This window comes from Rhopalosiphum padi, chromosome 3 (genome assembly GCF_020882245.1).
Source record: "Rhopalosiphum padi isolate XX-2018 chromosome 3, ASM2088224v1, whole genome shotgun sequence".
Lineage (NCBI taxonomy): Eukaryota > Metazoa > Arthropoda > Insecta > Hemiptera > Aphididae > Rhopalosiphum > Rhopalosiphum padi.
Window position 1 is genome coordinate 61,891,475 of NC_083599.1, and position 18,342 is coordinate 61,909,816.

The 18,342-nt window shown below is 24.0% G+C and overlaps 2 protein-coding genes across 2 annotated transcripts; both read right to left on the minus strand.

Annotated features, from left to right (window-relative positions):
* Positions 1 to 43: 43 nt before the first annotated feature.
* On the minus strand, positions 44 to 3,148 carry LOC132925298 (dynein axonemal heavy chain 17-like). The gene is made up of 7 exons (XM_060989707.1): positions 2,861 to 3,148; positions 2,077 to 2,190; positions 1,806 to 1,999; positions 1,180 to 1,372; positions 944 to 1,113; positions 173 to 291; positions 44 to 57 (listed from the first exon to the last, which is right to left on the minus strand). The coding sequence occupies exons 1-7, from the start codon at positions 3,146 to 3,148 to the stop codon at positions 44 to 46; spliced, it is 1,092 nt and encodes a 363-aa protein (XP_060845690.1).
* A 955-nt stretch (positions 3,149 to 4,103) lies between these two features.
* LOC132927447 (dynein axonemal heavy chain 9-like) lies at positions 4,104 to 6,357 on the minus strand. The gene is made up of 5 exons (XM_060991982.1): positions 5,879 to 6,357; positions 5,004 to 5,143; positions 4,786 to 4,926; positions 4,489 to 4,700; positions 4,104 to 4,428 (listed from the first exon to the last, which is right to left on the minus strand). The coding sequence occupies exons 1-5, from the start codon at positions 5,965 to 5,967 to the stop codon at positions 4,327 to 4,329; spliced, it is 684 nt and encodes a 227-aa protein (XP_060847965.1). The 5' UTR covers positions 5,968 to 6,357; the 3' UTR covers positions 4,104 to 4,326.
* Positions 6,358 to 18,342: the final 11,985 nt, after the last annotated feature.

Here is an 18,342-nt window from a genome sequence, read left to right on the forward strand (position 1 = left end):
GATATGGGTGATAATATAGACTGATCATTTTCTGATTCTTCATTCAAATCATTTTCGCTTGAGTAAACAATATCTATTTTTAAGGTAATATTATATTTATTTAGTTGTATAATATTATATTATATATAAGTTACGTATTAGTTATATAAAGATAAGAAAACAATTATTTTACCTTCTGAATTCCATGTAACAAACTTTTGAGCATCTTCAATAAGGTTATCAATATTCTCGATTTCTTGAATAATTAACTGTAATTCTGTACGATGTGTTTCTGTTCTTAGTATATTATACCTAAATTAGCAAATGTAATTTTTTAACCAACAGATATTTAAAATAAAATTATTTTATTATTAGAAAATAGTTTTGAATTTTGCTTACAAATTAAAATACGGCTTTTAAAGGCTGTATTTTTAATAAAATATAGGTACTTAATATTTGAATTATCTAATTCCTGCAGGTCACGTGAACAATTACTAAACATGTTATAAATCAATAATGAACTATTGTCACTTAAACATAATTGAATAGCCCATGAATAAGGGTTCGAAAAAAAACAGTTTTTTTAATTTTAAACAAAATAATTTTTTTTTCAATTGAAAGAATAAAAAAATTATAATTTACTTTGAAAGGACAATGGAAAATTTCACATAGAACTCGCGTAGGTACAGTTCTATGATAGAACATAAATAATATGTTGTTTATTTCTGAAGTTAGTCATAGGTACTGTTTGGGATACCGGGGGAATCTATGTAATCAACACTAGATAATATAATAAAATAGTTATTACTATTCAGTAATCAGTTATCAGTACCTCACAAATACCTGCCCAAGTCACAAACGGATAAATTACTAAGTATATAAATAATCATTTAATATAACAAACTTTTTATAAATTTTTAAAGTACCAACTATAAAAATTTAAATATTAAATAATATCACTAACCATTCAACTATTTCTTCAATATCTCTTTTATATGCTAAAATCAGTTTTTCTCGTTTATAGAGCTTAATTGCATCGTATGGTATGTCATCTATTGGAATCGCAAACATTGGATCTTTGAAATTGTAATTACAAAGTATTATGTATCTGGTTGATTTAATTGCGGCATCCAGCTTTATATAAATGAATAATAAAAACAATCACTGTATGATAATTTATTACAAATGAAAAATAATTACTTCCTTAGAGAAGTTCAGACTAATTGTCTTATTTGCACTAATTGTGAAAAGTGGTTGCACTATATTTTCTTGTATCTGTATTGGTACAATACGCTTCCATTCTTCCAACATGGGATTTACATATTTTTTAAATTTATCCTTTAATTGTTCAACTTTAATATTGATTTGATCTCCTCTTGGGGTTTTCATGATCCTGTACAACAAAGAAAAGGAGAATTTTAAGTAAGAACAAATCTAAAGATATTAATTTAATATTATTTATTAGTCGTTATGCCATTCCCAAAATAAATGCATATTAAGCGCAGATGCAAACAAAAGAAGTAAAATTTGAGACTGACACCTGGGTACTATTTTTTCAAAAAAATGTTTTCTTTTATATGATTATAAATTTACAAACAATTATAATACTTAATAGTCATTACAGTGTAATATATTACAATATATATATTATATATATTATATTTTATACAATTTTCCCATTTTCGGTAAATCACGTATTCATATCTATGACAATTTTCCAACCAAAAAAAAAAAAAAATGGTAAAACGAGTTTCTTCGAATGATGACACGTATGAGTTTCCAGTATAGTGTAGTATTATTAATGTATTAGATTATGTAATATTTACGGTAAATCAAAGGACTGAATAATGTTTAAATCGTCCAACAATCGACTTTGTAACCGTGAGTTACCCCACATGATCGCTCTAGCCACGGGTGGGTACTCTTCGTCCATATCTTCCGGTATGTAACGCGTTTCGTAATAGTCACTTTTCTCAATTCCGGTATCTATCGCTGTTCCTGATAGACGGTCGATAATTTTCTGAGGACATGAAGAAAAAAATGATTTCAAACACTATGATTGTATAATTATAATGTTAACAAAATAAAAATACTAACAAATTCCCGGGCCAATTCGAGTTCTATTAGATCCAATACTTTTTCGTAATACTTTTCCACAACAGCCGCTACGATAGGCCGATTCAGCACAGTCGAACCAAATATCATTATGAACTGTAAATTTAAGGTAAATACGATTGTTTTAATGATTTTTCACTAAATTAGCAAATTCACATTAGCTATAAAAACTGAATATTTTATACAATTTTAAATCAATTTTCATAATTTAAACGACATTTTCACAAAATTTGAACTACAGATTTTTATTAGAAATAATTGTGCCTCTACATATATGTATTTAAAATATCTTTGTATAGTTATAAAAAAAGAAGTTATATGGGATTTTGCAATACTTTTTCAAGCTCTTAAACATAATAAAAAATATTTTGTCAAACTTTAATATCGGATCATTTTTTTCAATTACTATCCGTATACACACACACATAAAAAAACAAATCATCTATGCTAATATATATCTAAAATATAGAAAAATCTATTATTATAAAATCTATATAGCTTTTCTTTTAAGCTATTCAGATTGTTTCTAGATTTGATAATTTATGCTTTGAATCATTAAAGCATAAGATTAAAAAGATTTTTTTATAGATACCTATTGGAAAACGCAAGTTATTCTGCATATTAATTTAATTATCTCGGTACATACCTATATATTAGCTTTGTATTTCAAAAATGTGTTCATAGTTATATTTCGTAAAACCTCAGTATAAAACTTTATGTGCATATTTTATAATATTAATATAAAATTAAAAGAGATTAATTTTACCTTGTGAAATGACATTAGATTGTCGATGTCTTCGAAACAGGCTTTTGAAACAGTGGCTAAACGATTGTCAATATCTTTCGACATAATTAAATAGTAATTATAGTCCTCCAGAAATGAGGCGTTATTCGCATCGTTCAATAAGTCTAATGGATCGTAAGCTATAGAAGACAACTTTTCCATGAACTTTGTAAACTGAAGATACATGTCTTCAATCATAGGGCTATACCAACAGCCAATGAGTCCACCCACATCCACTTTTTCCAATTTTTGGTTATCAATAAAGTTCATTACCATCCACTAAAATAATATAATTTTAATAGATATAATTAATATATATATATGTGTATATAGCTATATATAATACAATGTTCTTGTAGTTAAAATATAGTTTTAATATTAAAATTAAAATTAGAATTTTTTTTTTTTAATAATAACCTGAGTAATGCAAACTTTTGTGATTTAAACAAATTTTGTCAAAATTGAATTTCAAGAATTTCAAACGCTTATAAAAAAAAATCCATGTGACATGTATATTCAAGATGTTTAAATTGTTGTAAGTACAACTTCTAAGGAATTTTGTATTTAATTCTCAAGCTTTTTGACTGAGAAGAAATCTAATAAAATTTAAAAATTGAAATACCCATTAACAGCATTAATTATTGCTTATACGATGTTTAGAAAATGCTAACATATTTATCAAGTGCCTACACTAATACATTTTTAATTTACAATAAAATATCCAAATCAATTTGTTCAAAAACTGGTGTTGCGTAAATATTTCCGTTTGTTTTCATTTTTAGTTTTTAGATTATTTTTAAAGTACTGAACATTTCTTTAGTTTTAACCAATTAAATACTCATATATAATTCATGTATAATTTACTACCAAAAACCAATCAACGTTTAAGATTAAATAAGCATTATTATCTGCTCCGGAACGTAATAATAAACACAAATAAAAATTTATAAAAATAACACATTATTTTTAAACAAATACATTCATTGCTACACTCATAAATTAAAATATGAATTTGAATAGGTAAGTACTGACAATAAGTACAATGATAATAATTACTATTTTAATTTCTACAATAATTAAAACTCAGGCAATATAATAAATCACACTCAAGTTAGTTACAATATCAAAACTCAAATATATAAATATAGTAGTTATGTATTTTGAAGTAATACATAATAAGTATACTAAAATAATAATATTTAATACATTTTTAACATACTTTAATGCAGTTTAACCGATCTTCAAATGCGTTAAGACTCTGAAAAATATCATTAGCATGGAAGTTCCAATAACGTGGCTTGTATTTACGTGAAACGGAATTACAGAATTTATCAATTTGTTCCGTAAAATATTCCGATTGAGTAAATTTAAATTGATATCTATATAATACATTTTAACAAAATATTAAGACAATATTTATGTAATATGTTAATATGTATGAAAATTAATTACTTGAAATAACTTATTATGTCTAGAATATCATAAATCTTAGCTAAGTTCTCCGCTAGTTCGCCCTGAAATAGAGCGGTCGGCTCTAAATATCTTGAAGACTGTAATATTAATATCAGATAAAAATTAATTAATACATGATGTAACCTTGTTTTGCTTACCTCAGCCATAACCATATTGCATAATACTTTTATCAAGATAATTAAGTAATTATAATTTTGAAAATTTGGACAATTTATCCATATACAAGCCAATTTTCTCCATAAAACACATAATTCTACCTTCGACTCGACCAAACCATCTCCTTCTATCGTATTGATGTGCTTAATCAGTGTCGATAAAAACATATTAATTAGATTTGCTTCTCGTTTTTCTAAATAAAAACAAAATAAGTATTATTATCATTTTAATAAACATTTATTGAATGAAAGACATAATAATTTGGCAAATTGATTTACCAGACACAGTTTTTTCTATTATTTGCCTATAAATATCCATACATGGACTTTTTGAAATAGTTAAGAAATGTCCAATCTGTTCGTCAAGTTGTTCGTAAAAATGAATAAATTGTTTTTCTCGATTTGTCCAGAAATCAATGTCTATATATTTAAAATAAATTAGTATGAAAATTTAACAAAATATAATTCAAATATATTTTTTAATTTAGCGCGTATACATTGGGCAGGCGACGCCGCGGGATTTTTCTCCAAAATCACATCTGGTTTGAGCGCTACCATTGTTTTCATTTCTTTGAACCAAGCGTACACTTTGTTTTCTAATCTTTGTTTTAACACTTCATCAATAATTTTTCCATCACTAAACACGTGTTTAATCAATAAAATTAGTATCCAATAGTAAATAATTCTTTTTTTAGATACAGAGCTATTAACTAAGTTAATAGTACTCGTAGATTGCTTAAATTCTGTATAGAGCGGAACGAAAAATATAAGTAAACAATAAGTAGTCGATCTACAAGAAGTATCGCACTATCGCGATGTGATATCGACATAAATGAATCAATAGCAATAGTTAAAACGTATCGTTATGCTATACTAATAAATAGCTCAAAAGAGTCAAAATATCAAAAAAATTAAATTATATTTGTAAAGAAAATTATTTGGTGAAAATTTCAAGTTTTTAACGGTTAATCGTTTTTAGTTAAACGAAAATGACTGTCGACAATGCTTTTTTAAATTATTTTGAAAAATACATGTAATTTTTAATTTAGACATTTTCTAAAGTACAAACTAAATATAATTTGTAATCAGTAGCTACCTTCAAAGTTAAAAATCGAAGCATTTTTCGACTTCTTATGGTGTATTTATATATACACACAAAAAACATATATCATTATAAAATAAAATAGAAAATTTTTCTATAGACAACTTAAGAAGAACTAAACTACTTTAAGAATAAAATAAAGGTAATATAAATAATAAATATACTTATTATATTATGCCTTATCGCGTAAAACACAGCAACATTTTATATTGTAACGTACATTGTACTAAGTACAATAAAATTATTTTTGAATAAATAATTGGTAAGTACCTCATTTCAGCGGTTTTTAAAGCAGTAGTCATGTTCTCATAGCCATAAGGTAATGTCAATTTTGTGTTATTTTTCGTCTGTCCTGACATGTGAATTATGTTTGTAAGAAAATCATTTAGTCTGTCTTGTACTTCCACTATAATGTCATCGGAACAGTTTTTGAAAAAGTTCTCTTTGTTAGAAAATAAATTCAACAAAGCCTATTCAAGATAATCATAAATGAATTTAATCAAGACTACCTACAATATTATTCAACAATGTTGTACTTATTTATACGTTTGCACTTACGTTTTCAGTGATCACTTTTAAATCTTCAATAGGGTTTGGTGACACTTCTCCACACAAAAGTACCGAATCACAGTTATCGTGTGTAATTTCAACTGGTTTAAGTCTTATAATATAGCAAACTCTAGATTTGTAACCATCAGGAAAATCATCATAAATAGGTATCAATAAACCAGCAGAGTTCAGCATGAAAAAAATCACAACACGATCCGGCATGTTTAAAAATTCCATTACCATAGCCTAAAAGCCGTATAAAACACAACCAAATATATTATATTTTGCTTACTTTTTTATGAACAAAGATTGTAAATATTTTTTTAATTTTCCTATTTTTTAAATACGTTTTTTTTTGCTTGTTATACAATATATACCAAAAAGGCCAATATCGTGACGATGAGTACTATTTTAGTAATCTTATGTATATATTGTATTTAAATAAAACTATGTTACCTAATCTGTGTAACCAAGTACACCTGCTGTATTAATATACATATCTATAATTTTTCCAAAGTAAATTTTATTTCGGAATACTATTATTATAAATAAATATTGGAATTTATAAATAAAAGTTCTTATTAAATATTAACATAAGACAATAATATACGTACGTGAAACTCTCGATTTCGCATCATTGTGTCTATTACATCGTTTTTAATTTTCAAAGATTTAATTAGAAAATTATAGACGTAAACCAAACGTTTATCATCCAATTCTGCATTATCTCCACTATTCATCTTAAAAAATGAAGGTAATGTTCAAAATTAACTGCATAACTAATAATGAAACGGTTTAGTTGAGATCAAATAGATTTTATGGTTTATTTTATAACTTTATAAGCTTAGGTTAGTTACCTTGGTGACTATAATTGCTAAATCGAAGGTAAAATGAATGTGTGAACAATGCGTGCAAGCAACCCATCAATCATTCGGTGTTTCTATAGATTCGTACAATATGACAATACAGTCTAACGTTTCTCGATTTTTAACAATGTTTCGTCATTTTATAAGGGATGGAAATATAGAACATTTTAATGATTTTCTTGTACTAAAAGCCACTAATTAATTAACTTTGGACTATCATTTAGTACTAAACTAATAATATCCATATGTTTATTGTTTATAAAAAAAATATTCATCAAATTAAGTTTAAGAATCACATTGTAATATATATATAACATTTCCTATATTTATGTTTATATACCTATTAAAAATATTAAATAAAAAATAAACATACTTGTACTAAAATGTGAATGTGAAGTAAAATTTTTATGGTTGTAAAATAAAAATTAATATATAAAATTCAACCGTAAACTATTGTATAATAAAAAAAAAATTCAAAACTGTAAAAAATTACAACGATTTTACATTTAATATATTATCATAAAATATTAAAAATCTAATTCTTATAACCATTAAAATAATATGTTTATTATAATAATAATTCGTAACAAAATGTTGATAACTAGTCTCTGCAGCGAAAATTCATTAGTAAATTTAATAATGCTTAATTTTCATTTATTAACAAATAGTAATATGTTAAAATATTAATTAATATTTTAGTTTGAACAATATATTATTGAATTAAGAAAATATATTATAGGTAAAATAAACAAATACTATCTATCAGTAGGTAGAATAAATTATACAAACAAACATTAATTTAAGAAAAAAATACATTGAATTAATAGATAGTTTATTAAATTTATAAAAAAAACAATTTTTAATCAACATGTTAATTTAATACAACGAATTTAATAAATTAATTTTAATTTAAAAAAAAAATTACAAAATATATTTATCGAAATAACCATATACTATAATATTTATTATTAACAATATTATTGTTAAATTGCACATAATAATATTATTAAATATAAATCCTATAATATTTTGATTCTCGTATTTTTGTATACAACATTTTTTTTACAGTTATAGGATAAACATGAAATTTAGACAAGTGGTATAGTTCATTGTTTTATTCATAATTTAACTATTAATATTCAAGGCGATTGGTGAAATGAGAATCTTACTATTTTAATGTTACTTATTATTTATGACTATCACTCAGAGAAAAAACAGTTTTAAATTCTATAATTTCATTCCATTGATTTACTATTTTATTGTTATCTTAAAATGTATGACAAATTTCATCATTTCAAAGATAACATAATTAATTTAAAAAAATTTTCTTTAATTTAAGAATAAAAATAAACAACCAAATTTTAGCAAATCCATTGATTTTATTATTCAATTTTCTTTAAAATAAAGAAATAAAATATTTTATTTTATGTTAAACTGACTTAGAAACGATGTTAGATATCTTCATTTTTACGCATAATTAAAATGTTGAATTAATGAAAAACAGTACTTAATTTTTTAACAAAATGGTTTAAAATCAATAACTTATTACATTAAATACATTGCAATGAATCTTTACATCAATGCTACTTTTCCTATAATTAATGTTATTGGATATCATAATTCAAGTATCCTAAAATAGTATTAATTTTAAGGAAAACATCTTAATGTCAATGAAATATTATCAATATTTCGTTATTTCTTAATTTAACAACTGTAAAATGGTATTGAATTAATAGCATTTGCCATTATATTGACGAAAACATATTTTTTAAGATAAAAAAATATCAGCCAATTAAAAGACAAGTTTTGGCGTCGCTTTATTGCATATATATGTAAGACTACAGCAGACGCGTATAATATACAATAATACTGTCTAACATTTAAACGATTGTCCATTAGGTATAGTTAATAGTTTATTCTGTTTTAATCGGTGTATGTGCGCTTGCCGCTTAAAATTATTTAATATTGTACTTTTGTAAATTTATATTATTTATTGTTATTTATACATTCGTCTGATAAATTAATAAATTTAATGCAATGGATGATATTATTTCGCAAGCCGATTTTTTAATATTATCTCAATCAGAAGATTTATTTCCAGCCACGGAAAGTGATGATTTACTATTAAATACTTTAGTTGAATTAAAAGGACAATGCTTTTATGAATTGTTTAAAGGTAAGTTTATTTATTTATTCTATATTATTTTAGGATTGACATAAAACTAAAGCAAATATTTAAATCTTACGTTCTATTTTTAGAAAGAGTAAACTTTTGATACTTTATAATTCCCACTCCCCCTAAAAAATTAATATATTATCAAATTATAGTGTTAAAAAATACATATTTAATTTTTTTAAATATATTCTGTGAGTCTTTGATAATTAGGACCCGGATTTATATGTCTTTTAAACTACACTAATACCTATGCTCTAAAAAATAGCCAAAAATACCTTTAAAAATGCATTTTACCAAAAAAATGACTAAAAAATTCATTATATTTTTTATTTTACATTTTAGTAGTTTATAAATAATATATAATTATTATTTTATTTAAAAATATAACTGACTAATTATTTGTTATTTGTTCGAGTACGGGTGACGCTCCACAGTCAATAATACATATTATAAATATAAGATAAAAAATTGAATTTTAACTTAATAAATCGCATGATTGACATTGTGTATGGAAAACCCCAATGAATCTTTTAAACGAACATTTAGTTCGGTTCCGCGATAGTGTGAAAGCGCTGCGTTTTTTAAACACGTACGCATTACGCTAGCATATAAAACGGGTATAGTGTACTAGTGTGTAACCCGCTTAATATAAAGAAAACAATTTGCCTTTAAATAATAATATTTTGAATTGGCTAAATTTGAATAGTATAGTGAACAAATATGTATTAAAACCAACAAAATGACCTAATAATAGGTACTTAAAAATGCAAAATAATATTATACATTAAAATCATATTAACACATAGTATTTTAATTTATTTATGTATGAATGTTATATATAAAAATAATGTTACCTATAGTATAATAGATATTTCTTTAAATACTTTTTAGAATGTAGTATCACACATGAAAGCCTTAAATTTATGAATGCTAGACATTTAGATACATTATGTCCGAAGGAGAAATTTGGCCAAAGAATAATCTTCGAACATAATTTAGAAGATATATTAAATAGATCAGGAAAAGGATGTATGGTTATAGAATTTTACACAAAAAACTCTAAATTAAATGAACAGTGTCGCAAAACTGTTACTGATACTGTTATTGAATACCTTCTTCAAAATAAAATTCATGCAAGTCCAAAACTTTTTGAACGTATAGCTATTAATATAGTTAGTTATTTTACAACATAAGTAAAGGTTTGTATATAAAATTATCTATAAAGTATCCATTAATTAAAAATGATTGTTATAACAATAGTAAATCTCAGATAATCAGATAGTAAAATTTAATAAACTGTACCTAACAATTTATAGGTAGGCAGTATCGGTATTATGTTATATTTTTTCTCGCGAAATTAATGACTAATATACTATCTAAAATACTGAGCATTGATTAACTTAAATTGTGTGAGGCTTATTGGTAAAAATTATTTAGTGACTAAGAATAACCCTTTTTATAATAATAAAATTGAAATTAAAGTAATTTGTTGGTTCATTTTAGGAAACTTATTTTATGCCAGTGTATAAAAAAAAGCCTAAAGATTATCTGTATCAAAAATATCACAACAAAATAACAAAGTTACGTCGTAATGATCTTTGGGTAAATGCAAAAAAAAATTTATCATCGCATGACAATGCAGAACACGAAGAATATTTGCAGGAAAGTGATGGTAAATATTTAACTGCAATCAATTTACTTACCTAACTGGTTAATTTTAAATCTATAAACAAAAATGTATGATGATTCAAATTACGAGTATTAAATCTTAAGATTTGATTTTAAATTTCAGATGATTTTTTGATCCACCAACGTTGGTCTATTAAAGTAATAAATGATTTTTGTAAAGACCCCTTTAAAGAAATTAATTCTGAATATAAAATGTTAAATTATTTACAAAGTATAAATGTTTATATGAAACCAAGTATTATAACATTGGATAATCAGATACAGAATATTGTTCTTAATAATATAAATACTATAGATAATCATAAAATAAAGGGTATAATTTTTCCATTAGAATTTCAACTAAAAAAGTATTTTGAATTGCCTGGTATTTTCGATGCATTTTTAGATAATAGTTATACTTGCTCAACTAAAACTAAGTATACAAATGTTATTAATGGTGAACTCTGGAAACAAAAAAAAATGCAATTCGAGGAAAAACTTGTGATCCCTTTCTTTTTATACTTTGATGATTTTGAAATCAACAATGCACTTGGATCACATTCATCATCATTATTAGGTGTCTATTATTCTTTTCCTACAGCTCCTCATTATTTGAGATCAAATTTAAAACATATATTTATAGCTGCTATTTTTAATACAAGAGAGGTTAAACAAATAGGAAATAGTACAACTTTTTTTAAATTAATTGAAGAAATTAATCGTTTACAAAAAAATGGTGTACTTCTCGAATTTCCATCTAAAACCATTCAAATTTTTTTTTCAGCTAGGATTAATTGTTGGTGATAATTTGGGGTTAAATTCTATACTTGGATTTTCTAAATCATTTTCGGCCACTCATTTCTGTAGGTTTTGTCAAAATGATAAAAAAGAAACACAGATTCTTCCAAATGAAGTTATTGAATCTCTACGTAATAAAAGAAACTATAATGGAGATATTGTAAAAAAAGATAGTAAATTAACAGGAATTTATGAAGAATCCATTTTTAACACAGTTCATTTATTTCATGTTGTTGACAATTTTGCTGTAGATATCATGCATGACATTTATGAAGGCATAGGAAATTATAATATGTGTCATATTATACTAAAATTAATTTATTTAAAGTATTTTAATTTGGAAACATTAAATAATAGAAAACAACATTTTAATTATAGGAGTTCTGAAATTGGTAATTTTTCAGGACCTATTAAAATGTTAAATTCAAAAAAGTTATCAATCAAAATGTCTGCTAGAGAAATGCAAACTTTCATTCATTTTTCCCCTGAATTGTCGGTGATATGGTGCCTGAAAATAATGAAGTATGGTTATTTTTATTAAATTTTGTAGAAATAACAGATCTTATTTTACTTCCAGAGTTTGATGATAAAGATATTAAGCTTGAAAAGTGCATTGCTTATCATAATACTAAATATGTACAACTATTTAATGACTGTTTAAAACCTATTCATCATTTCCTTACACATTATTGCAACATAATTAAACAAAGTGGTCCTTTAAAATATTTGTGGACTTATAATTTTGAATCGAAACATCGTGAACTTAAATCCTATACAAAAAATGTTAATTCAAGAATCAACACTCCTCTGTCTATCGGTATTAAGTTCTGTTTAAACTTTACTGAATTTATTACCAACTTTAATGTTATGGATTTAAAAAATTACAAACCATTATCCCAAGGATATCCTATTACTTCATGCCAATATTATCAGGATATTAAATATTTGTTTTCTAATGAATTATTACTAGAGAATTCTTTATATTTCGATAAAATATCTTTCTGAGGTACCAAGTATAAAACTGAAAATTTAATAACAACCTATGCCACACATTTTTGTTATCAAACAAATTATTTGTGTGGATAATTCAACTATTTTTTTATTTTTTACACATACATAATATTATTCAAAAAACATTTTACTTCTTACAAAATAAATACATCTGCTAATAATGTCAATTATATTTTTAAAAAATATTAATAAATTCAATAGCCCCCCTATTCATATTTATACATTGTCTTCCAATGAAACTGTTGTGAGGTTGAAAAATTATTTTTAATTTTGTAATACATTTTTTTGTATTATATAATATACTTTTTTTTCAACTTGTATATATATTATAATTAATTACCTGTGTAAAATTGTCATTAATATAATTATATATTATAAAATAGTTATTTATTTATAAGGACACTCATGTTTATTTTTACCTTTATTAAACATAAATATTTTTATTGTATGTAACTATTATATAATATAATTTGTAATATTTAAACAATTTAAACAATTTATCAACTTTTGTATTATATTTATATGTAAGTAATTTTAACGAACTTTACTTAGTAAGTTCAATCAAAAATATTTTGATTTTAAAAATACCTATTAATATTAAAGTGTTTATATTAATTAAATTTATCAAATGAATAAAATAAAATAATTTAAATATAAAAATTGTTGTTTTTAGTACCTACTAATAAGTATTGATTTTATTTTATTTCTTTAATTCAATGAAACAATTTCTTAAATCTTTGTAAAGTCATCATTGTTTTGAAGGAAAATTTACTTTTGTCTAGTACATCAAATCTTTAGTTTAAAGATATTAAGATTTTATTTTAAGTGTGATAGTATTAATATTATTTCAATTAATATTTGTTTCTATTACATTACTTCTTTAATTCAATGAAACAATTTCTTTAATTTTTATAAATTCATAATTAATTTAATGGAAAATTTACTATTTTTCAAAAATTATCAGCTTCATTAATTTAATGAAATCAATAACCTGAAAATAATGCGTTGACTTCATTGGATCAAAATCATACCCGTATTTCATTGATTTAACATACATTTTCCATTAAGAGGCCGTCGTGGTAAAAGTGTTACGTATACAACGCTCAAGAGATGGCGTTGAATTCCATCTCGCCGCCGTCGCGGTAGGCCGTAACCACGCCAACGTGTACGCGACGGGGTCCGCGTGTTGTAATCGCGGGAGAGGTACATTATTATTTCACGGACGGTCGTGCTGAACGTTTCGCATCAAACGTCATTACAGGCCGTTACGTAAATTGTCGCCCGTGAATTCTATACGGTGCGCTGGCTCGCTACTAGCTCGCAAGTCGCAAACCTATTTTTTAATTAAAGCTCCTGTTTGCTTAAAAACATTAACCAATAAATTAAGCATACAAATTATTATACACCAGAACTCGATTTATATTTCTAACCCAATTACTTTTTAAAATACATGTAAAATAATAATTTCATTACGATTAAATAGATTTTTTGGTAAAAGTATTGCGTATTTTACGTTGTAACTTATAAGTGACATGAAGCAATTTTTGTACGATAATTTAATCTCCTAAATAAATATTAACAAAATTTTAAATAGTTTTGATTAATAAATATTGGTGTATTTACTTATTTTAATTTTAAACATATAATACCTACATAAAATAAGTATAAAAAATGTTATAATCAGGGCTGTGAATTTATTGTTTTAAAAATCATAAAAAAATTAATTTCAAAAATTTTATTGACATTTATAGAAAATAACCTAAAAAGTTTGTAACTGAGTATATCCGTACACAACTCAAAACAAATCAAAATTTTTTGAAATTTTTTTCATGTATAGAAAATTCTAATATAAACATTCAGTGAAAATGTCTTGTATTTACAGTTATTCGTTTTTGAATTGCAACAAAATAAGAAAATCGCTACATGAGAGGCCGAATAAAAACTTAATGTGACTTTTTTGTAAACATTTTTTTTTTTTTGATAAAGGTAGACAAACTGATAAGGAATCTTGTATTACATTTTTAAATCTCCGATTTAAAAAGAAATATTTTTATGAATTTATAACTCAAAATAATTTGTAAATTATTTTCATTTTTACGTATTTTGTTAATATTTTAATTTTTAACTTTAAATGCTTATAAAAAAAAAAAGTGACTGGATTTTTATACTATAACAGATCAAAATATTTTGAAAATTTTTTCATGTATAGAAAAGGCTAGTATAAACATAAACATTTAGTGAAAATTTCATATGTTTACGATCATTTGTTTTAGAGTTACACCAAAAACCAAAATCGATTTTGTCAAAAACCGATTTTGCGTAAAAATTCTTGTTTTTCTTAATTTTTATTTTGTTTTTTTGGGCGCTTTTAAAAACTATTGGGAAATTAAAATTTTGACCTCCCAAAAAAAAAAAATATAGGTATATAAAAAAAACACATCATTGTAAAACCAATACATTAATTCTTGCTTCGCTCAGAATCTAAAAATTTTAAATGTTCGTAATCAACTAGAAACAAGTCAAAATATTTTGGAAATTTTATCAAGTATAGTAATTGATAAATATACATATGATAAACATTCCAAGTGTCTAAGGTTATTCGTTTTTTAAATCAAGTGAATATATCTAATGTCGTAAAAATTTCAACTTCAAACGCTCATAAAAATTTAATTTGACTTTCCGGTAGAGATTTTTGTTTTTGATAAAAATAAACAAACTTATATGAGGAATCTTTTATTAAATTTTCATGAATTTCTAATTCGAAATAATTTTCACATTTTCGTTATTTTTACGTCTTTTGTAAAAAATAGAACTCTAAATGCTAATAAAAAAATAGACACTGTATTTTTAATATTTTTTAACTGATATTCTAACAATATATATAAGGAGCCTTGTATTACATTTGCAAGATTTTCGACCCAACGAATACAATTTTATTGACATTTATAAACAAAAAAACTAAAAAAATTGAAATTTGAAATTGTCCGTAAATAGCTCAAAACGAGTCAAAATATTTTAAGAATATTATTGTGTATAGAAAATAAGAATATAAACATTTAGTTAAATTTTCAAGTATTTTCAGTTATTCGTTTTTGAATTTCAATAAAATAAGAAAATCGTTACATGAGAAATGATGAGTGAATATCCAATGTCGTAAAAATTTGATTTCGAACGCTCATAAAAATTCAATTTGAATTTCGAATAGAGATTTTTTTTTATAAAAAATTAGACGAACTTACGAGGAATCTTGATTAAATTTTCAAATCATAGATTTAAAAAGAAAATTTTTTAAGAATTTTTAATATAAAATAATTTGCTCATTTTTTTCAATTTTATGTATTTTATATTTTGTAAATTAGAATTTAAATGCTTATAAAAAAAAATGTGACTATGTATTATTAATATTTTTCAACTACTGTTAGGAGCCTTCTATTAAATTTTTAAGCTTTTATACACAACAAATCAACAAATAACATTTTATTGACATTTATAGAAAAAAAACCTAAAAAGTTGGAAACTGCAGAGTACCTATATATCTGTAAACAGTTCAAAACAAATTAAAATATTTTGAAAATTTTATCGTGTATAGAAAATGATAACACAATATTACAGTGTACTCTCGGTAACTCAAAGTTCACGGGGAAAAAAATAATTCAACTAACTTCAAATATTTCGAGTTATCAAAATTTTAATGTAGAGGCGTAGCCAGGGGTTTTTTATGGTGGGGGGGGGCTAAATAATTTTAACTTGAGTTATTGAAAATCAAAAACAACAACAAAACAAAAATATTGAAAATATATTAACGTTGATTTGCCGTTAACATATTTACTATTTTAAATAATTAAAATTTGTAACTTTGTAAGACAATTTCCGTATTTAAATTTAAAAAGGGTGGAAAAGCGAGTATCGCTCTGCTGTATAGTAGTGATGGAGAGTAGGTCACTATAATGGATGTGTTAAATTTGAATGCAATGACAGGTATCATTATTGTATACGAAATCAATTCTGAATGATGATGGAGATAATTTGTCAGTCTAGGATTATATTATATTATTAGCTACCTATATTTAAATTGTAATATATTGACATATCGTTATTATTTTACGCAATTTCGTAAAATATTTAATTTCATACGCTCGTACATTTTTTTCTACATTGTCGCTGGAGTTTTTTTTTTACAGTGATGATTTGAAGAAAATGTTATAGAGAACCCTGTATTGGGTTTTAGATATAAATCACTAAAACATTATGAATTTTCAACTTAAAAATTCCTTGCAAATTTTCGCGATTTTGACATATTTAGTAAACATTTGAACTTTACATGCTTAGCTTATAAACAACAATTATGACTAACAATTTTTGAATTTTTTTTTACTACGCTAAGTGCAACTTATTATAAACCTTGCAGTATTATATCTATTTTAAAAATTTTTTTTATTGGTATTTCAAACAAAAAAACTTAGATATAGATACATCGAAATTTTCAATTGTCAATAAATAGCTTTAAAAAGTCAAAATATTTAGACTTGGTGAAAATTTCAAGTATTTAAAATGATTTTTTGTGTTACAGCAAAATAAAAAAATCGATATTTTCAAAAATTGATTATGCTTAAAAATGCCCGTTTTTCCGTTCCTTTTTTAGGTTTTTATTTGACGTTTTTGAAACTACTGGAAATTTTAACTCACCAAAGTATCATTTAGATTCATTTTCCATTTCAAAGAGGGGCTGAAGTTAAAAATTAAAGCATTATTTCTACTCCTTCAAAACGTGATGACATACACGAAAACAAGTTGGTGCATTTGGGAAGGTATATATTAAAAATTCCTAGTAATTTTCTAAAGAGCAGGGAAAAACAGACATTTTCACGCAAAATCGGTTTTTGACAAAATCACAAAATCAATTTTGGTTTTTGGTGTAACTCTAAAACAAATTACCGTAGATACAAGACATTTTAACTGTTTGTTTAATTGTTTATATTATAGAATTTTCTAAGCACGATAACATTTTTAAAATTATTTTTTTTTTCCAATATGTACAATTTTGCACAATTAGCATATTTGATAAGGGTTACAATAATACATGAGTACGTGAGTAAAAAGTCACCCACTAGTGGCACTTGACTGGAATTAAAATACTTAAATTATTTTTAACTATTTACTTTTTAAGTTTCCAATTTTTTTAGTTTTTTTTCTATGAATGTTAATCAAATGTTATTTGTTGGGTAATAAAAACTTAAAAATTAAGGACGAGGCGTCTTATATAAATTATAATAATTGAAAAATATTAATAATACATTTTATACATAGTCAGTAATCACATTTTTTTTTATAAGCATTTAAAGTTCGAATTTTGACAAAATATAAAATACAAACAAATGAAGAAAATGTGCAAATTATTTTGTTAAAAATTCATAAAAATTTTTCTTTTTAAATCTAAAATTTAAAAATTTAATACAAGATTCCTCGTAAGTTTGTCTAATTTAAAAAAAAAATTATTTCTACCAGAAACTAAATTAGAATTTTTATGAGTGTTTGAAAAGTTCAAATTTTTACAACATTGGTATTCACTCGATTTATCATGTACCTAGCGATTTTCTTATTTTGTTGTAATTAAAAAAACAAATAACTGTATCTAGATATTTTAAATAATTTACACTATATGTCTA

Excerpts from the sequence above, each read along its gene's own strand:
- LOC132927447 (XM_060991982.1), bottom strand. The coding sequence starts at position 5,967 with ATGTCAGGACAGACGAAAAATAACACAAAATTGACATTACCTTATGGC. Across the intron at positions 5,144-5,878 it reads TTAAAAACCGCTGAAATGAG|TGATGGAAAAATTATTGATG; the intron begins GTACTTACCAAT and ends ACACGTGTTTAG. Across the intron at positions 4,429-4,488 it reads GCAATATGGTTATGGCTGAG|TCTTCAAGATATTTAGAGCC; the intron begins GTAAGCAAAACA and ends TTAATATTACAG.
- LOC132925298 (XM_060989707.1), bottom strand. The coding sequence starts at position 3,148 with ATGAACTTTATTGATAACCAAAAATTGGAAAAAGTGGATGTGGGTGGA. Across the intron at positions 1,373-1,805 it reads ATTCAGTCCTTTGATTTACC|GATCATGAAAACCCCAAGAG; the intron begins GTAAATATTACA and ends TTTGTTGTACAG. Across the intron at positions 292-943 it reads ATTGAAGAAATAGTTGAATG|GTATAATATACTAAGAACAG; the intron begins GTTAGTGATATT and ends TTGCTAATTTAG.